Source organism: Diceros bicornis, chromosome 32, assembly GCF_020826845.1.
Source record: "Diceros bicornis minor isolate mBicDic1 chromosome 32, mDicBic1.mat.cur, whole genome shotgun sequence".
Lineage (NCBI taxonomy): Eukaryota > Metazoa > Chordata > Mammalia > Perissodactyla > Rhinocerotidae > Diceros > Diceros bicornis.
The window spans coordinates 3560082-3579436 of NC_080771.1; the positions used below are offsets into that span (position 1 = coordinate 3560082).

Here is a 19355-nt window from a genome sequence, read left to right on the forward strand (position 1 = left end):
GAGGGGCGGGCGGCGGGGGCGGCCCGCGGCGCAGAACAAGCCCGCCCCCCTCCCCGCCCCGGGCAGCGCGAGCGAGCGCCGCAGCCCGCGCCTTCCCAGCCGGCCCCCCGCCGCGGCCGCTTTGTGCCCGGACCCGGGCCTGAGTGACTGCGCCGCAGCCATGGAGCCCTCCGGGCGGGGGCGGCCCGACGCGTTCCCAGGACGGCCGCCTCAAAGGGGTCCCGGGCCGCCCCGCGGGGCGGGCAGACGAGGGCCGGGGAGGGGCCGCGTTCCCAAGCGCCCGCCGGCTCGCCGGGGCTCCGGGGAGGGAAGAGCCGCAGGCCCCCTCCCCTGCGCCCCCTCCCCGTCTCCTCTCCCGCCTCCTACCCAGCCCCGGAGCTCGGCGCCCTCTCCCAGCCAAGACGGCCTCCCCGTCGCCCCACCTCTCCGTCCCGCTCCTCCCATCCCCGCCCCCTCCCCTCATCTCCCAGGACCCAGATCACACCGGGCAACTCTGAAGGCAGACCCCAGGAGGGCCCTCAAGGCCCCAGATCCCACCTCCCGTCCTGGAAATCTGGGCTCTCCCCCACCCCTCCAGCCTCGGGTCACAGCCTGGCTTGCAAAAGGGTTGGATTCTAGGCTGGACCTCTGAGGCAATGGGCTGCGAGAGCTTCCTGGCCTCCTTCTCCATCTGTCAGATAGGGGTGGGCATGTGCGTCCAGCGCCAGGCGTTGGGGACACGGAGACAGCAGGGGCTCTGCCGGGTGCTGCTCACAGCTGGCCTGCCCAGGGAGGGACCATCCCCTGAGCCCTCCGTGGTGATGTGCACAGGGTTACACCAAGATAGGACCACATGGTTTGGGGAGGAGTGCCAATGAGGCTGCTAGGGCAGGACTGGGAGCCAGAAGCTGTCCTTGCCCAGAAACAGCCCCATCGAACTGACACCACCCAGCGAAGTCTCTCTCTGAGCCTGGACTGTGCCATAGAAACCAAAGAGGCCTGGGCCAGGGGTGAGGCCTCCCAGCCTCACTGGGGAGGCAGAGGCCCAGCGAAGGACCCCCACCTCCCACATCTGCCAGCCCCTTCAAAGCACCAACCACATAGGCTTCCAGCCCCCAGGTCGCGCAGGACTCCCCCCATCCCCCTGGGCTCAAGTGTCACCTCCAGATGGCCCTGTCTGAACAGCCTCCCCCACCACTCCCTATCCCCTAAACTATCCCCCCAAGTTACTGATTCTTGTACTTGTAGACGGTGGGGCCTCCACTAGAATAAACTGTCCACCACGGTGGCCTCAGCACCTTGAACAGTGCCTGGTGCGCAGTGGGTACTCCATAACCATGAGTGGGACGGAGAAACAAACAAGTGAATGAGTGAACAAACAGGTAACGACAGACCTTAAAAGCCTAGAAACCCAAACCGTACCCAGCTAAGAGGATTCCCTGACAAGTGATCAAATAAGTCTAGAAATCAGAAACCGTTAACGTCTCCGAGAGAGTCCCACGTTAGCATTTTAGAGGCTCTGAGAAGCCTTGAAAGTTTTAAAAACTTTTAACTCCGTTTAACGCAGTGTTGGCCAAACGTGTTTGGCCACAGAAAACATTTTTTATTGTTTTGGTGGAAAATCAACAAAATCCTGGAACATATTTTGGGAAACACCAATATAAACTCATTTCCCACCCTCACAACCATGCCTCTACAGATGGTAAAGTGAATCTTAGAAAGGAGAGAGAACTGTTTCTTCTTTCTTTTTGTGGGGTCAGATCTAGCATGGTGCTTGGCACAGAGCAGATGCTACAAAAATACTCAGATGAATACAGATAAAGCAAATTCATGAACAAAGTCTCCCACCCATGTCCACCTTCTCTGCCCCGATACTGAGAGTCTGACCTATACAAGCAGCGACAGGAATCTCTTCCCCCGGAGGCTGGCACTCACACATGCACACACATGCACATGCATATATGTGCACACAAAGTACACACTGCTAGTACACACTGCACACAGACTCACACACAGACACATGCATACATCTGCACACAGAGGCAAACGAGCTAGTACACACTGCACACACTCACACATGCACATATACTGTGTGTATGCACACACATGCACACACGTATGTGCACATGCATAGACACATTTCCGTGCATGCACAGAGATGCATGCACGCACATGTATGTGCATGCACACAGGCACATGCGCACATACACAGGCACACACGTGCACACCCATTCTGGGGCATATGCCCTCCCACACAGTCTCCTTCCTTGTGCCTGGCAGTGGGCGCCTTAAGAAAGGCAGCTGTCCTTGGGGTGGTGGAGAAAATGGACATGCGGGATGCAGAGGCCTCGTTCACAACCTGGCACCTCCAAGAGGGTAGGGTCACCCCAGCAGGTGACATTAAAACCTAGGTTTTTGCCGCCCGTTTTCTCTGGCGCTGCATTCTGAGCACAAACCTACAGACGAGAGAGAGAGGACGGCCGGCCGAGTCAGGCTGCTCCAGAGCATGACTCCCGCAATACCCTCCGGGCGGCCCTTTCGGTTTCACAAAGCTCTTTCTCCCTCCTGAGATTTCACCCTCACCCCTCTCCTGGGACTGGAGGCCCTATTCCACAGAAAATGAAGCTGAGGCCCACCGAGAATGTGGGAGAATGTGGGTGGGATGAGGTGTGGGAGCCCAGGTCTGCCTGTTCAGAATCCCCCACACCCCAGAAGATTGGGGTCCCAGGTGGTCCCGAGGCAAGCCTTGGCCTGGATCAGTGGCAGCAGCAAGATCCACACTCTCCCTCATCCTTGCCCTGTCCCCAGACACAGTTCTGCAACAAGGTCATTGTATGACCTTGGACAGCTGATTTGCCCTCTCTGGAAAAGTCTGACCATTCACATGAGAAGGGAGCTCAGCTGAGGAGTCTCTAAGATCCATTATTGCTGGGGAAAAAGAAAGCCTGAGGCCCCCACCTGAGCGGTCAGAAGTGAGGGTCAAGATTAAATGAGATACTGCCTGTGAAGGGCACAGCCCAGTGCCTGCACAGAGGGTGCTCATTAATGTTAGCTGCTCTTGGTGTTGTGAGTCCATCCTTCTGGGCCCAAATCAAACACCACCCCCTCTTCCAAGCCTTGCCTGATTCCCCCTATCAAAAGGAATCCCCCCAGCTTCACTAAGCCCTCACCCTGCACCTCTATCCTGGCCTGCTCTGTCTGGTCCTGTGGTTAGGGTCCTACATCCGCTCCAGACTGTGGGCTCCCTGAGGGCATGGCCTCCATTTCGTTCTCTGCACCCTTCTTGGAGCCCAGGCAAAGAGTCTTCACCTAGGTAAGATACTCAGGATTTAGAGGAAGGAAGGAAGGGAGGGAGGGAGGGAAGGAGGGAAGGAGGGGGCGAAGGAGGGAAAAGAAGGAAGGAGGAGAGGAGGGAAAAGGAGGGAGAATGGATAGATGAATGATGAATGGATGGATGATGAATGAATGGATGATGGATGATAGGCAGGTGATGGAGGTATGGATGGATGATGGATGGGTGATAGATGAATGAATGGACGGATGGGTGATGGATGGATGGATGAGTGATAGATGGATGAATGGATGGATGGGTGATGGATGGATGGGTGATAGATGGATGAATGGATAGATGGATGAAAGAAAGAAGAGACATGACTAAAGGACTAGCTGAGGGAAAGAAATGCCCAAACCCCCAAGCTCCACATTCAGTGCAGTGCCCCTTCTTCAAGAAGAAATAAAAATGGTCTATAAACATAAGAAAAATTGTCAACTTCACTAGTAATCAGGGAAGTACAAATTAAAACTATGAGCTGTTTCTTGCCCACCAGATTGGAAAAAGAAAAAGGCGGGAAAAAAAGAAGATGAAAGAAAGAGAAAAAAGAATACATCCTATGTGAGCAAGGATTGGGAGAAACACGCATTCACACATTGTTATGGAAGGATAATTTGGTGTAGCCTTTGTGGAGGGCAATTTGGAACTATCTATCAAATTTTTCCAATGACTACCCTTTGACCTAACAATTCCACTTCTAGAAATCTAGCCTAAGATACATGAAGATTTATAAATGAGGATGCTCCCGGCATCACGGTTCATAACGGTGAAAAACTGAAAGCAGCTAAGTGTCCATCAATAGAGGATTGCAGGTGAATTCTGGTACATCCATTCTGTAGAATGATGGCTGTTGAAGTGGGACAGGTCTATAACACTAAGATGATGGTATCTCCTACACGATCGGTTCTTAACCCTGGCTGCACACTCCAAGTACCCTGGAAGCTCTAAAAAAAAAGTGACCTGGGGCCCCCTCCTCAAAGACTGGACCATTTGGTTTGTGGTAGGGCCCAGGTGATATTATTTCTTTAAGTGCCTAAGATGATACCAACTTGCAACCAAGATTGGAAACGCACTGCTACATGAAAAGAACACATAGCGAGTGTGGTCAAGCGGCACATGAGACTATCCAGGTTTAAAGGTAGGTTTGCCCAGGTGTCTGCACATGTGTTTTTGTGTCAATGCAGCACAGAAAGGGTTTAGAAGGAAAGATAACTGGAAAACAGTGCTTATCTCTGCGGAAGGAGGGGATTCCATTATTTTTTTAAGATGTAAATGTGGACAGGCCAGAAAGCAGCATTACAAAGAGGGGTTTCACAGACCAGACCCCCTGTGCCTTTCCTCATGGCCCTCTCTCCTAGCCCAGGGTCCCGGGACTTCTTCAGCTCCCAGAGAAAGCACGAGTTTCTCTGCTGGCTTTTCCGGCCCTTGAGGCAGTTATAAATACAGGCAATGATGACTGACTCAGGCTCAGGAGCTAGATGAGGCCTGGGCTAATCCCGGCTCCGCCAACCTCCTCCGTGTGACTTTGGGCAAGGTACTTGTGTGCCTCAGTTTGTGCATCTGTGAGACTGAGATGAATCAGAGAGCTGTTGTGAGAATTGGGGGGGACATGTGGGAAGAGCTGAAGGCAGGGCCTGGCACAGGGAAGTGCTTGGTCATGACTGTCCCTCCAGCCTCCTCCCTGGGGATCAGGGCTGGCCTTGCTGGTGGCTCTGGATGGGCAGATGTGGGACCTGGTCATTCTCCGCCCAAGTTGTCCCTGGATTAGAGAAGCACCTGAGAACCTGCTCCAACAAGGCCTGGGAAAGCCCCGGGGGCCCAGAGAGCCAGGGACACCACAAGATGAACTCTCAGGCCCCTGAAAAGATTCTGACATGACAGTCAAGCCCCGACATTTCCTCTCTTGTCCCATGTTCCCCTCCACCCTCCAAAGGGCCAGGGGAGCAGGGGAGGATTCCCCAGAGCTGCCTCTTCAGAATTCTCCCTCTGTGGACTGGTCACTTTAAAAAGTAATCTGAAAAGACCTAACGATGTCTCTCGGGCCTGTATTATTTTAAAGTTAAAGCTTCTTGGGTTTTCCCCTTCTTATCTTCCAAGAATTAAAATCCTAAAAGATCTAAGACAAGTAGCTAATCCAACCAGTTGCATCCCATTTCCCAGACAGGAAAACCGAGGCCCAGAGAGGGAGTCTCTTACCCAAGATCACAGAGCATGTTTCCTCCAACCCACAACCCTCTCCTTCAAGAGAAATAAATCAGTCTTGACTCAGACCTTCAGGGAGAAGGAGGTCTTTCTTTTTTATTCTGAGTTTTATTTTACTGGCAGGTTCCCTGCAAACACATCCCACTTTCTCCTTCCTGCCTGCTTTCCTCAACCCCATCCCTCACTCCTAGTGCATCTTTGAGGGGCAAACTGTCCCTGAAAGAGGAGAAAGGTCCTGAAGGCCGTTTAATGGAGGCTGGACTGCAGAGCCCTGGCCAGCACTGAGCCGGGTCAAATTTGTCCAGTCCGAAGCCCCCTCGGCAATGTGGCAGGATGGCCGGGGGCAGGATGGGGAGTTTACTCAATTAAAAAGTTCTGTCTTATTTAAAATTAGTACGAAAATCTCATATACTTTTATTATTTAAAAACAACGTTTTACAATCTAGCACAATGCTTGGCACAAAGCCCTCGATAAACAGTAGCTACAATCGCACAGCAGAGAGCACTGCCACCCCCAGACTGGGCGGAGGGTGAAGGGCAAGAACGGGCGCAAGGCATCTCCAACCCCAAGGGGCATGAAGGCACCCAGTCCTCCAGGGCGGAGCATCTCAAACCTCCTGAACACGAATAGGGGCCGGGGGGGGGAGGTGGAGGGGGGCAGGAGAGACCATCAAAGTCACCCTCAAGGATATCTGTGTTCCCTCAGTCCACTCACTCACTCACTCATTCATTTAGGAATTCATTTATTCATTCATCAGTCATCTCTTCACTCATTCATTCACTTATCCACTCATTCATTTATTCCCTCAACAGTTTACACATTTACTCATTCACGTAAGAAATCCTTTTGAAACACAAGGATCCAGAAGCCTAGGTCGAGGCCATCTATGAATGAGTATGGGGTCTTGGAAGCCCATCAGGATGACCGCACCCCGTTCACAGAGATCCTTCCCCTGAGGGAGTAGGGGAAGGCGAGCTTGCCAGCTCTCCACAGGGCTGCTTGGGGACTGGGGATCTGAGTTACTCCCTGTGGCCCCAGGAGACAGAACCAGAACCAACGCACCTAAATTACAGGAGGCAGACTGCAGCTAAATGGAAACAAGAACAGGTAAAATTCAAACCCAAAATGCCCAGATGTGCATGAGGTAGTGAGCTCCCTGAGATAGAAAGTGTGCAAGTCCAGGCTGGATGAAACTAAGGATGCCACAGACACACCCAAAGAAGTCTGAATGAAGTGACCCCCAAAGTTCCTTTTTAACCTGAGGTTTTCAGGATTCTGAGAAGTTCAAAGGCAAAAATAGTAAAGGTCTGAATCTTCCCAATAGGTGTGCCAGGCCCCTGGCTGGCCACTCCCTCCCTGAGGGGCACAGGCCATCAGCAGAGCTGTCCTGGGCATGGAGACGGCTCGCTGCTCCCGAGAGAACCCAGCACTCTCTGCAGCCTCCACTCCAGGTGACAGGAGTCTGCCCTCTCTTTCCATTCCCCCCGCTTTGGGAGCCTGCTCTCCTCCCTCACCCTCTCCCTGGGGACTCTCTCTTCTCCCCGAGGTGATTGTCTCTCCTCTCCCCAAGTTCAAACCTGCAGCCCCAAGTGACTAGGGACAAAGCCATAACTCTGGTTCAGGAACCAGAAATACGTTCTACATTGCTGGTGGCTACAGGTCCTGCAGGCACCAGGCCACAGGGGTACATGCAGCCTGCATGCCACACCCACTACCACCCCAGCCCCCTTACCCAGCCATGCCCTGCTCCCTATCCAAGCCCAGATGGCCATCGCTCTGCCCTCAGGCAGGTAAAATTCAGTGCAACAGGAGTTAGGTGAGCAGGATGTTTTATTTAATTAGGATCAACAGAAGAGATAAACCTCACAGCAGGATAGGGAATGACAACGCTGCAAAAAATAATTCATGCCCAGGTAACGAAAGGGCAGATTTCAATTACAGAGAAAACTGGGGAGAAAAAGGTGCCTGGCACCTCCGAGGAGGAGAACAGTGTAAGGGTCTGCAGGGCCGGACTGCAGCCCAGATGTGGTCAGCGCTCCAGGAAGGGAAGTCAAGGCAACTCAGTGGCCGTTCCTGAACAGCTGTCCCTCCCCTTTCCTCATCACAGACAAACCAGCCTGAAGTATGCAGGGCTGAGTGAGGCCAGGGGGCTGTCTGGGTCCTGACAGGCAGGTGGGGGGACCTCTGGGATCTGCCCTGCCAGGGCCACTGGGCAAGCTCACACCCAGCCCATCTCAGTCTGCAGAGGAATGGTGTCCTCAGTGAGAGAGAACGAACATTCTAATCCTGAGAATGGTCACCAGATCACTCAGCATCTCCTAAGCACCCCTCCTGCCCCGCGCCCAACCCACCTGCCCCACTGGGGTCCTAATCACACGCCCTGCCCTAGCTTCCGGCACACCCGTCTCACTTCTCACACTAGATCAAGGAGGAGCACCACGGGCTCTCCAGAGAGTCTCGTCATCTTCTGAGCCCCCGTGTTTCATTTCTCCCTGGAAAACGGAGACCCTGAACCGACGGCCTCCTCAGAGGGTGGGGGGCTGAGATCCCCCACGTACCACCCCCTGGGTGCCGATGAAACATGAAAGTTCAGGGTGGTGATGGCTGCACAACAGTGTGAATGGACTTAATGCCACTGAACCACACTCACAAATGTTATGTTATGTATATCTTAACCTCAATATTTAAAAAGGGAACAAAATGAAGAGTCCTGAGCCCCTCCCCAGACCAGCGGGGTGAGCATCTCTAGGATCTGGGCCCAGGAACCTGCAGTTTTAACCAGCTTTACTCCAGGTGACAAACTGAGGGTCCACTAACCTGTATGATTCCACTCTCTCCCCAACCCAGGCCTCCCCTCACCTTGTCCAGCGTAATGCCTTGAGTTCGCTCAATAAATACTTCTTGTGCGAATGAGTACTCAAAACAGTGAATTCTCCAAGTTTCATAGCCCAGGGAAATATTTTTATTTACATATTCTCCCTCCAAAATGCAGGCTCCCTCCACGCCTTCATCCCCAGGGCTCTGCCCATCCACCTCAGAAAGAACACTTGTGCAACCCGCTCCTGGCACTAGCTCTCACCCCCTTGCCCCGGTCCTTGGGTGACGCCAGCCCCAACACCCCCATTAGCTACGAGAGGGAAATTGCTGTTAAATTAGTGAGCCTATCTACAGAGCCCCATTTTATATCCCAATTCAGAAGATGACATGAACATCTGCTTTCACTTCAAGACATTAATTTTCAATTATTGGAGAAAAACAAAATTAGTCCTGACAAATTGCTGGCGATCACACGCTCTTGTCTGGTGGTTCGTAATAATAACTTCGGGGCCACAATCAGTGTCCTCGGACGGAGGTTCCTGATGGGCCCCTGTCCTCTGGTGGCCACCATCTCCTTGCCCCGAGTTCTGTTTGCTCTCAGGGAACTGCCTCTTTGGCAGCTGGGTTCAGAGAACTAAGGAATTTAGGTTTTTCTGTTTCTGGAGAAGGCAGGGATGGAGGGGAGGGCAGAGGATAAATAAAAACATCCACCCTGACTATTCCAGCTTCGAACATTTCAAGGTTTGCCTCCCTTTCAGCAGCAGGATTCCCACACTGAGACGGGAATGCAGATCACTCCTGAGTCCAGGGGCGCCCAGGAAAGGCACACTTGGACCGCCTTATAATCCACGTCTGCCATCTGCAACGGGAGAGGGATGGATGACACAATTCTCTTACAAGACCCCTTCCACCCCAGCCGTGATGTCATGCAGGATTCTAAGTCCAAAACTCAACAGTCCCGGCCTCTGAAATCAGAATGCTTATAAATCTTCAATAACAAAAAACAGTTTGCTGGGGTCCCATTAATCCAGGAACCTAGTTCAGCCAGGGTCAGAGTCTACAGGAAAAAAAAAGAAAGAAAATCCTGAATTTGCCAACCTCAAGGACCCCAAATCCAGAGAACAACCCACTTGATAAGAGATTATCAACACTGTAATCTCATTTGATGGATTTTTTTACGTATCTTGGCTGCTGTTTTCATTGTATGAATAAGAAGCCACTGAAATGTGAATGAGCAGAAGAATTCAGAGATAATGACGTGGCAATCTTTGAATTTGACTTGTCACCATTGAAACCAGAGTGTTTGCCTAGCTAACATGTTCACACGAGGGGGGGGGCAGTAACCAGAGGGAGACAGGTTAAAAAAAAAAAAGAAAACAAAACAACAACACAAAGGAAAATTATATCTTTAAGAAGATAATGAAAGATGTTGCTACTCCCAAAGTCAACTCGGTAACTGAGCTCCAACATTGTGTAATTGACTTTGCAAGTAGACAACAGCAACGTAACAAAGAAAATGTCAGTGTTTTCACAGCACTAATCTATAACGCTGGGAGGCCCTCCCGCTGTCAGCCAGGGCTGACAGTACAATAGCTTTCAAAGGGATATTACCATCATGCTTTTATTCCTGACATCAATCAAGACAAAGAAAATCCTTTTCACAAGACATTAAAAATCAAACCTTTGTACAAGAAGATAGGTAAAACAGCATTCTCCTTAAAGACAGCCACACTGAGCAATCAGCTAATTGGCGCTCCTTGAAAAAGGTAAAGTATTTTTATTTACTGAGTATACAACCCCAATCATTGGCTGCCACCGATCCTAGCAGGTAAGCTATGAATCAAAAGTTTCCACCAGCATCTCCCCACTGCGCTCCACCCTACCTCTCCCACAGTAGGCTGAGGGAAGTGAAGCTAGCGCCAAAAACTTCAAGTGGGACCTCATCAATCCAGGTTTAATTAGTCCATTTTGGGTGCAAAACTACACTGATTACCGACTAACATGTTTATGCACAAAATGCCCTTGCAAGTGGACAGGAATGTGCAGAAATTGCCAAATTCACCAACCAAGGTGTATTGAGGTTTTCCCCAGCTACCCACAGTAATGGGGAGCGCACTGACAGTTTTCAAGGTATTCCGTTGTAATTACCCTAGACCCGCAGATAAGAAAGGAGCCCTGAAAGATACCGCAAACGTTTTTGAGAAGTGAAGACAGTATTCTTTGCAAACAGCAGTGCACCATGGACAAGGTCCAGGAAAGGTAAATGCATCTTAACCTCGGCCAAGCAAAGAGGTAAGTAACCCACCCATCCACTGTGGTAAAAAGGATCGGGCCATCAGAAAAGCCAGCCATCATCTGCTTGCTTACCATCAAGACGGTTTCAGATGCCTGCATGTCAGAAGTTGGTGACAGAAACCTGCGGGTCCAGGAGCAGGGAGTGAAGAGGTGCTAATGTTTGTGAAAGCTCATTATCTACAATCTCCAAGCCACTGGAGTCGCAGAGCCCACTAGCCTGCCCAGGGGTCCGAGAGCCATGTCCCCACACCTCCTCAGGCCTTGAAAGAGCCACTGGTCTAGGTGGCTCCCAGACTATTGCTGAGGAGGAGGAGGGGAGAAAACTGACTCAATTTCCAGCAGGGGGTCCCTCTGGAACTCAAAGTCAAGGTGTTTTGTGACTTTTCCCTCTAGTACCTAACAGACTACCTGCCAAAAATATGCGAGTCCAGTCAAAGACAGAGATGTTATTCTACAAGCATCTGCAGCAGAAAAGGATGTTTTTACTTTTCAGACATAACTGGACACCACTGTTTATTTTTAAACAGTATCTGAACAACAGGTGCTATTTCATTTCACTGCAAAATGGGAAGAAATTTTAAAAGAGGGAACTGGCCCCAACACTGCCTTGAAGAATCATATTCTACCACCACCACCACCACCACCTAAGTCAAGTCAGCCTTTTTCCAAGAGCCAGGCAGTACGTCTGCACCATCAGCCTCAGTGGCAGGTTCTTTTCATTTACACATCCAAATGAACAGTTAAGAGAAATCAATGCATCTAATTGCCAGACTATTAAATCCTACACCAGGGGAAGAATTCCACAGCCACCAGCTTAAGAGTTGGCTACCGATATAGCAATTATTGCAACTTTCTATTAGACTGAACCAGATGCCCAGCCTCTGGTCCCCAGCTAGGAACGCCGTACTCAAAGATGCTGCACTCCAGTTTCCTCCTCTCCGGGTTCCCCCGCCTCCTCCTCTGTTAACACGCTGTAGCATGCCACCACAGTGCCAGGGCTGGCTGCTTCTACCGAATTACTTTATGACTGTAAAGTCACCGGCATTTTGCACCTTTCGTTATTAATGCACACTACGCACCTTACGGTTAAACGTATAGCCGGGTCCTCCTGCCGGAGGCACATGGTTATCTTATTTTATCACTTATTGAGTTTTTGCAAAGAAACATGTGTAAGAACAGCAGTTCTAAACAGCAGCTACTAGACATAAAGACTGTTTTCTAGAGAGAGACAGGCCCTTCCAAAGCTGGGAATGGGTGACTTTACTGAGGAGGGGGAGATTAATTATTAGGAGTAAATATCAGCTGCTCCAATCCACACAGAAAGCTAAAGAACCTATAAAGGATTTGTTCTGCCCTTCCTACAAGATCATGTACATTTAGCCAAACAAATCTCAACAATTTACACTTGTATGTGGTCTCAGCTGAATCAAGAAACCTGTAACCTCAGAACGCCTCTATTTATTACATCTCAATTATTTCCATGGAAACACGAGCAGGGGCAAACAACACTGTTCCCAAGTCCCTAGACCACGAAATTTATAAGATGGACTTCCGAGGAGCTATGGGATGGCAGGAGAAGAAAATGGGGGTGGGGGGAGCATAGAGAAGTCACTGGGGGTAGTTTGGGATGTTGGGGTTGGGGGGGTGCATGGACGCAGCCTGAGTGCTAATTAACATTAAGAATTGTAATTAACAGGCAGTTGCTATATTACAAATTATTCAAAATTGACTATATTACAAATTATTCAAAAGTTTTAAGCCGAGGCTAGGAAAAAGGTGTATTTATTTTCCATATAAATGAATAGGCTGTTTCATGGATCTGAGGAGGCAGCGTAGGTGAAGGGAGACAGGTTACCAAACCACCTGGTCTCATCAGCCAAAATAACATCAGTGAGATGTGATAAGAACAGCCCCAGAGAACGAGGCCAAAATTATCAAAGGGAACAAATCATCTCGCAACCGCCACACCACACCACCAGGAAACAAAAGGGGGCAGAATGGTGTAGGGAGGGAAAATCGGTCAGAAAATGTGACTTTTGTAACATTTGTGGGTTTTTGGTGTTTTTTCCTTAAATCACAAGGCTTTTGAAAACCAATGGGCTATTCTCCCCCTTGCCCTACTGCCCCGGCCCCCTACCCTATTTGCTGGGTGTCCTCCCTGGGAGCTGGCTTTTCCAAAAAAGGACACACATCCCGAGGGGACGAGTGACCCCAGTCCAGAAGGGAGGTTGTGTCCCCAAGTGGGAAGTGAGACCCCTCCACCCCATCCCCCAGGCCTGTTTGATTTTCAAAGCAGCAACACTGGTGCTTTCAAATCACACTTTCTGAGCATCCATTAGAAATTGTTATATTTCTGTCTTTCCTTCCTGCTATGGGCTTTCACATTTCCGAGATCAATTACGAATTACAGTCAAGCGACTTTCACAGCAGAACGCGCGGGCTGGGGAAGTCCACAATGCCTCTACCTTAGCCCTGACACACAGCAGTGGGGGCAAAATAAAATTTAAAAGGCACTACTGTTCCATAAGAAGCACCTTCAAACATCTTTAAAGGTGAAGACGTCGTTTTAAACACTTGGTATGGAGCTGTCCACAGTCAAGCACACACTTTTGAATATTGCTTGAGAAAGGGGGGGGAGGCAGTTCTTGAAAAGCAATAAATGCATCACCTGCTGTAACTCTTATCTATTCAAATTATCTTCTCTCTTAATTCCTCCCTTGATAAGTGGCCACATCTCCACCCTATTCACCCTGGTAAACTGAATAAAAGGCGAAATGGTGAGAGACAAGGGTTGTAGCTGCTTTTCGAAAATGCAAAGAACCACAGGGAGAAACAGAGGACGGCAGCTTCCAAGGGCAGAAAGGCACCTGAGGTTGATATTCACAACACTTCTCAAATGCCTGCACTGGTCTGTTCCCACTTGGCTGTCCTCCCCCATCAGTTAGCTTGAATTGTCTGCCAAACATCCACACAAATACAGTACATTCAGGGAGAGACCCTCAGTGAAAATCATGTCAAGGCTCATTTCATGAAAGGCTGAAGACCAATTCTTGAGTCTTTCTCAGAGAAACAGAGTGGTTTTAGAATCAGGTTTGAGCAACTCTGAAACACCCACCCATCTGTTCACTGCAAACCGCTCTACCTTTGCTTTCTGTGTCACACCTTCCGAAATAAGAAGGTTGGGAGGCACCGACTGAGGTTAGAGGTAGGTAAGCTTTGCATCTTCCTTTATGAAAAGTCTGCTCCTATACATAGATTTTAACCCAATCAACCGCCTGGGTTCAATAAAACAGTTTTTCCAACCAGAGCTTCTGATTCCACATTTTCTTCCAGGCCACCTTAAGTGGCTCCTAGAGGAGTGAGCAGTGAGCCAGGGTAAAAGAAAAGAAATTAAATATTACCGCAAGCCACAGAGCCCTTCTATTCAGCAAAAGGACAAACACCTACAATTGCCTGTCCCCTTCTTGGGGTCTCTCTTCTGGTTTTCTTGTCCCTCAATCAGAACACCCTGTGGACCCCCAGTTCTGTGGAGCAGGCCAGCCTATCCCGGACTGGGATGCCTGCCAGGGTGAGGGGAACAAGACCAGCTTCTCGCAAGGAAAAAGGAAAGGGAGCCGCCGCCTTGCTGAGTTGGGACTGAGTTGGTCTGCTTCTAAGAGGATAGGAGAGTCTCTGCCGAGCCGGTGCCCCCGGATCTCCTGGGACTTTAGAATGAGAGCAATGGCGGGTGTCTCACGACCCTCCTTGCCAGATTCAGTCCCAGCCATTCCAGCCAGGAGCAAGGCTGGCAGGAAGGGAGCGGGGCCCCAGCGCCTTCCCGCGCAGGCCTCCAGGAAATGAACTTTTCAGAGCAGAACTGGGCTTGGGCCAGAGGTCATCAGGGGAGTTGGGAGAGGACAAGGGCCTCGGGACTTTTGGATCCAGAGTCGTAACCACTCTCATCCCGTCCCTCCTCTATCATCTCCCAGCGCAGCCGGGCACCCAGCCGAGGGGCTGGAAATCGGGACAAAGCAGCAAGCGAGGCCTGGAGAGGCCAGCGGGTGGGGAGAGAAGGGCAGGGGAGGGGCTCAGTCGCCTGCGCGCGGCCTCTCCCCGGGGCCTCTCCTCTCCAGGGGCCCACTCCAGCCGGGGGCCCTCGATGGAAATAGAAAGCAAAGCAAGGAAACGAAGGGGTGGGTGTCTGTGTGTGTGTGTGTGTGTGTGTGTGTGTGTGTGTGTGTCTCCTCACAAACGTGTGCACTGCGGGGGCCCGATACAGGAAGCTGGCCTGGGTGTCGAGGATGCGGGGCTCCGGGTCGGGGCCCGGGCGCCCTCCTCGGAGGGGCTCGCACCGCGGCCGCTGCGCTCCCCTGGGGACCCGCGTCCCGCCGGCGCTGCGTAGACAATGAACTCCTGGCGGAGGCTCCCGGCCGGGTTGGCCTCGGTGGAGGAGGCAGGAAGTGCGGGGGCCCGGGCCGGGAGCTCGGCCTGGGCAGGGGGCGGGGGGGGGCGGCCGGGGCGAGGGCGCGGCGCCCGGGGCGCGCGCAAGCAACGCCCGCCGCCCTCGGCGTCCCGGGGCGACGAGGCCGGGGGCCCAGCGAGAGCGGCCTCGGAGCTGCTGGCCTCCCGGCGCCCGTCCTCACCGACTCTTCCTTCCTCCCGCCGCCGCCGAGATTCGCAATCCCCGCCAAGTCGGGCCCGCACCCCTTGATTGGCCACGCGGGCCCGGGGCCCGCACGGAGGGAGCAGCGAGGGCCCCTCGGCGGCGCCCCCAGGCCCAGGAGCCCCGCGGGCGGCGGCGCCGGGCCCGGAGAGGGTCCGGGCGGGTAGGGTGTCCGCGGCGCGCCCCTCCACGGCCTCCGCCTCCCGCTCCCGGCTCCCTCCTCCCCCTCCTCTTCCTCCTCCTCCGCCTCCGCCTCCTCCGCCGCCGCCTCCTCCTCCTCCTCTCGGCTCGCTCGCGCGGGTCCCCGGCCGCCCGCCCGCTCGCCGGTCCCTCCTCCCTCGCTCCCTCCCTCCTCGCTCGCTCGCGCCTCCGCCGGGCCTCGCTCGCTCACCTTTCACCGAGCGCGGCTTCGCCTGCTTCCGCCTGGACATGTCCGGGGCTCCCGGCGCTCCGTCGCCCTCCGCGGCCGGCTCCCCCCGCCGCCCCCCGCCGCTCCGGGCTGCCCTTCTCCCCCTTCTCCTCCGCCTGCCTCTCGGAAACTTTTTTTTTTGCAGCCGGGTCGGCGGCTGCGGGGAGCGGATCGCAGGTCCGGGGCTGCCTCCCTGGTGGGGGAGGCCCGGGCCGGCCGAGGCCGCTCGGGGGCGGAGGGAGGCCCGGGGGGCGCGCCGGGGGCCTGCCTGTTGCAATGCGGCAGCCGGGGGCTCTCGGTCCCAGCGGCGGTCCCAGCGGCGCGGGGAGACCGGAGGCCACTCGGCCGAGCCGAGTTATGCAAAAAAAAAAAAAAAAAAAAAAAAAAAGCCGCCCCCCTCCTCCTCCCCACCCCCCGCCGGCCCCCGGCCCCTGCGGCCCCCTCCCTCCCTCCCCCACCCCACCGCCACCCTCACCCTCCTCCTCCTTCTCCTCCTCCGCCCCTTGCCGGATTTTTGTGCAAAGTTTGCAGGCGTCCGGCCACGCAGCCCGGTGCGGAGCTCACAATGAACCCATCTGAGGAGGGGGGACGGGGCTGGAGCCGAGGGGGTCTCCGGGGGAGAGGAGACCGGGAGGCGGTCGAGAGCGCCGAAGCTCAGTACCCCCCCGGGGGAAAAAAAGCTTCAAATTGTCCCCTGCCGCACAAAAAAAATAATAAATATTAATTGCTAAAAAATGCCCAAACGCCTGGTTTGGAGATTATGATGGATGGGGAGGGGAGTCCCTCAACTCAGCCTACTTGGGGGGCTCGAAACGGCCGCAGTGGCTCGGAAGCCGCAGCTCGGGGCCCCTGGCTCACGCCCCCTTCTCTGGCTCTCGGCTCCGTCCGGCGCCGGCCCCCCGGAGGGGGAAGGGGCGCGCGGGGGCGCTCAGGCGGCGGCGGGCAGGCGCGCCCGTGCCCCGGGCATCTCTCAACCCGTGCGCCGGGCCGCCGCTGCCTGCCCTCGGGCTGCGGTGCTCAGCGCGCGGCACGCAGCCGATCCCCAGGCCGGTGCCAAGTCGCCGGCCCCGCTAGCTGCCTCCATGGACCAGGGGCTCGGAGAGGGGGGAGGCGGCGGCGGAGGAGGAGGAGGACGAGCAGGCGGCGGCCGGGCTCCCGTCCTCCCGGGCAGCGGCGGCGGCGGCTGCGCCCCGGCTCCTCCGCGCTCCAGCCGGCGCCGGCCCGCCCGCCAGCCTCCCTTGCGCTCCTGTCTTCTTTGTGGTCGCTGGCTCTCCTCCTCCCGATCCGGCTGCTGGGGCTGCACTGCAGAGACACATAATAAAGCCAGGCTTGGCTGGAAATGTAGCCGGGTCCCAGCAGGAGGATGTGAGGAGCGGAGTCCCGGCGGGGGAGCGCTCTGATCCCGTGGGGCGCCCCGCACTGCTCCGGCTCGGATCAGACGGAGAGAGGGCCAACAGCACCGAGCGATGGACAGCGCTGGAAATACAGCTCTGGCCGCCCGCAAAACCCGGACCGCGGCGGCGGCGGCAGGCACGGCGCGGGCGCGGGCACCGCACCGGCACGCGGGGCCCCGACTCGGGCGCTGGCGGCGCCGGGGGCGGGAGGAGGGAACAGACACGGGGCCCACGCGTGCTGTCGAGCTCGAAAGATGCATTCGCATCACAAACTGCCAAAAGTGAGGGAAGGGGCGTGGGGCAAACTAGGGTGAATTTCCCTAGCGCTGTCACCCCGCAAATTATGCCCCACGCACGTGGATTATCCCTGGACCAGGCTTTTCCCGCTCGGATTTGCCCACTGGTCGGTGTTTGAAGACCATCCCTGCCCCACATCCACAAACTTTTCCACCAGTAGGCTAACACTGTTCGCCACATACACCCTCATTTGTAGGGTTCCCGCGTCTGGTTGCGCACTTCTTAGTTAAGACTGTAAAAGGAACATCTTAGCCCCAAAACATTGCAGTAGCACCGCTTCCCCCTGCGGTTGACCAAGAAATAAACCAGCTCCTACATGCCACGAAGTTTTGCCCCAGCCAGCAGGGGGCGCCTCGCGTCCCTGCAGCTCTTGAACCAGTTCAGGCTTCAGTCTCGGAGCCGATCCCACAAGGGCTCAGACTTAGGAAAAGTCTTCCCCAGGCAGATCCCCTAAACCGTTCCTTTGAAGCCTCCCCCTCCCCAGCCAGCTGCAGGCGGCCCAGTCCAGGGTGAAGGAGAAGCACCGACATCGCCCCCCTCCCGGGTGAGTGGCGCCACCTTGGGCCGGCTCGCCCCAGAGCTGGGAGAGCGGAGCGGGTGCGCAGCGCGGCGCTGGGGGTTATCAATCTCGTGGATCGATAAGTTGCCACTTGGAGAGAGGAGGGCTGTGTCCCCTCGGAGACAAGTTACCCAGGGCAACCTTTCACGGAAAAACCCGCTGCCCGCCGAGAGCCGCGCCGGGGCTGGCCGGGTAGCGGCGCCCGCCCCAAGCAGGGCGCCTGCGCCCCGCAGTTCCCCAGCCCGCCCGCCAGCCTGGCCCGCGCCTCCCTTGGCTCGCTTCGCGGTCCCACCCGGCCCTGCTCTCCTCTCTGGGCCTGCGGGCTTCGACCCCGTGCTGGGCTGATTGCAGAGGTAGATGCCACCCCCGCACCCCCGCGGCTAGGGAGCGCGGGCCCGCGGGTGCCGGGAACGGCCTGAGACAGAGGTGTGTGTGTGGGGGGGTGACCAAGCTCGCGCGCTCAAGGCCATCTCTGAGATAGAGTCGGGTGACCGGGGAAACGCGACGCTGAGACGGACACCTTGACACCAGGAGACAGCGAGAATCCCTAGGACCAGGGGAGAGATGTCCCCTAACTGGGACCCAGGCCCTGAGGGCCGCCCCCTCCCCAAGTTAGGGCTGCCATCCCCCGGGTCACCGCCCTTCCCAGCCCTAGCGTCCTAGAGTGTCCAACATCTCGGCCTTCCAGGAGGCAAGTGGGAGTCGCCTCCTGCAGCTCGAGGATGGCCGGGGTTAGGCTGAGCGGAGGTGCCAAGGGCCAAAGCGAGGGCAGAGGCCGCGAGGCGCCTGGGAAGGAGCCAGGAAGGAGGGGCCGAATCAGCAGCTCCCCCACCCCCGCCGGCGCCTGGGATCGGGGCCCACGGAGAGAGGCTGACAGGCGGCAGATGGCACACGCTGGGGGAGGGGGGCGATTGGCCTCGGCTCCGGGGTGCCTCCGCCGCGGGCTGCCTCTCCTAGAGGAAGAGGAGGGGGAACAGCCCCCGGTTCGCCCGCCCAGGCTCTCTGGGGGGCTGGAGACTCCGGATCATGCCCAGCCGGGAACCGCGAGGCAGGGCGAAGGACAAAAGGAGCGAGGTGGGAAAGGGGTGTGCTGGAGGAAAGGAGGGGGTCACCGGGCGGGAGGGGTGGCTGGAGACCCGCCGCGCTGCCCTTTTTCCGCCCTCAGGGAACTGCGGAAGGCCCAGAGGCCAGAGGTGGGGTAACAGGATGGGGGGCGGGCGATAGCCTATCTCGAACTAATCCACAAGGGCTGGGGGTCCTGGAGAAGCGCACGAAGTTTTTTGGACCCCTTCCCGCGCGTCGCAGTCACACGCGGTCGCGTCCCGACGCTCGCCCTCCCCCGCAAGACCTGGCTGCGGTCTGCGGGCTCAGTGGCAGTCAGTTTGCGGAGGGAGCTCGACCTCGTCCCCGCCCTGGCCCGGCCCTCATT

At 55.3% G+C, this 19355-nt stretch overlaps 1 protein-coding gene across 1 annotated transcript in view; it reads right to left on the minus strand.

The window, feature by feature from the left end:
• ZNF423 (zinc finger protein 423) overlaps positions 1-16010 on the minus strand; it is a 321581-nt gene extending 305571 nt beyond the window's left edge. Inside the window, exon 1 of the mRNA XM_058527768.1 lies at positions 15659-16010. Coding sequence (XP_058383751.1) covers positions 15659-15698 — 40 coding nt within the window. The 5' untranslated portion in view covers positions 15699-16010. The remainder of the gene's footprint in view (positions 1-15658) is intronic.
• Positions 16011-19355: the final 3345 nt, after the last annotated feature.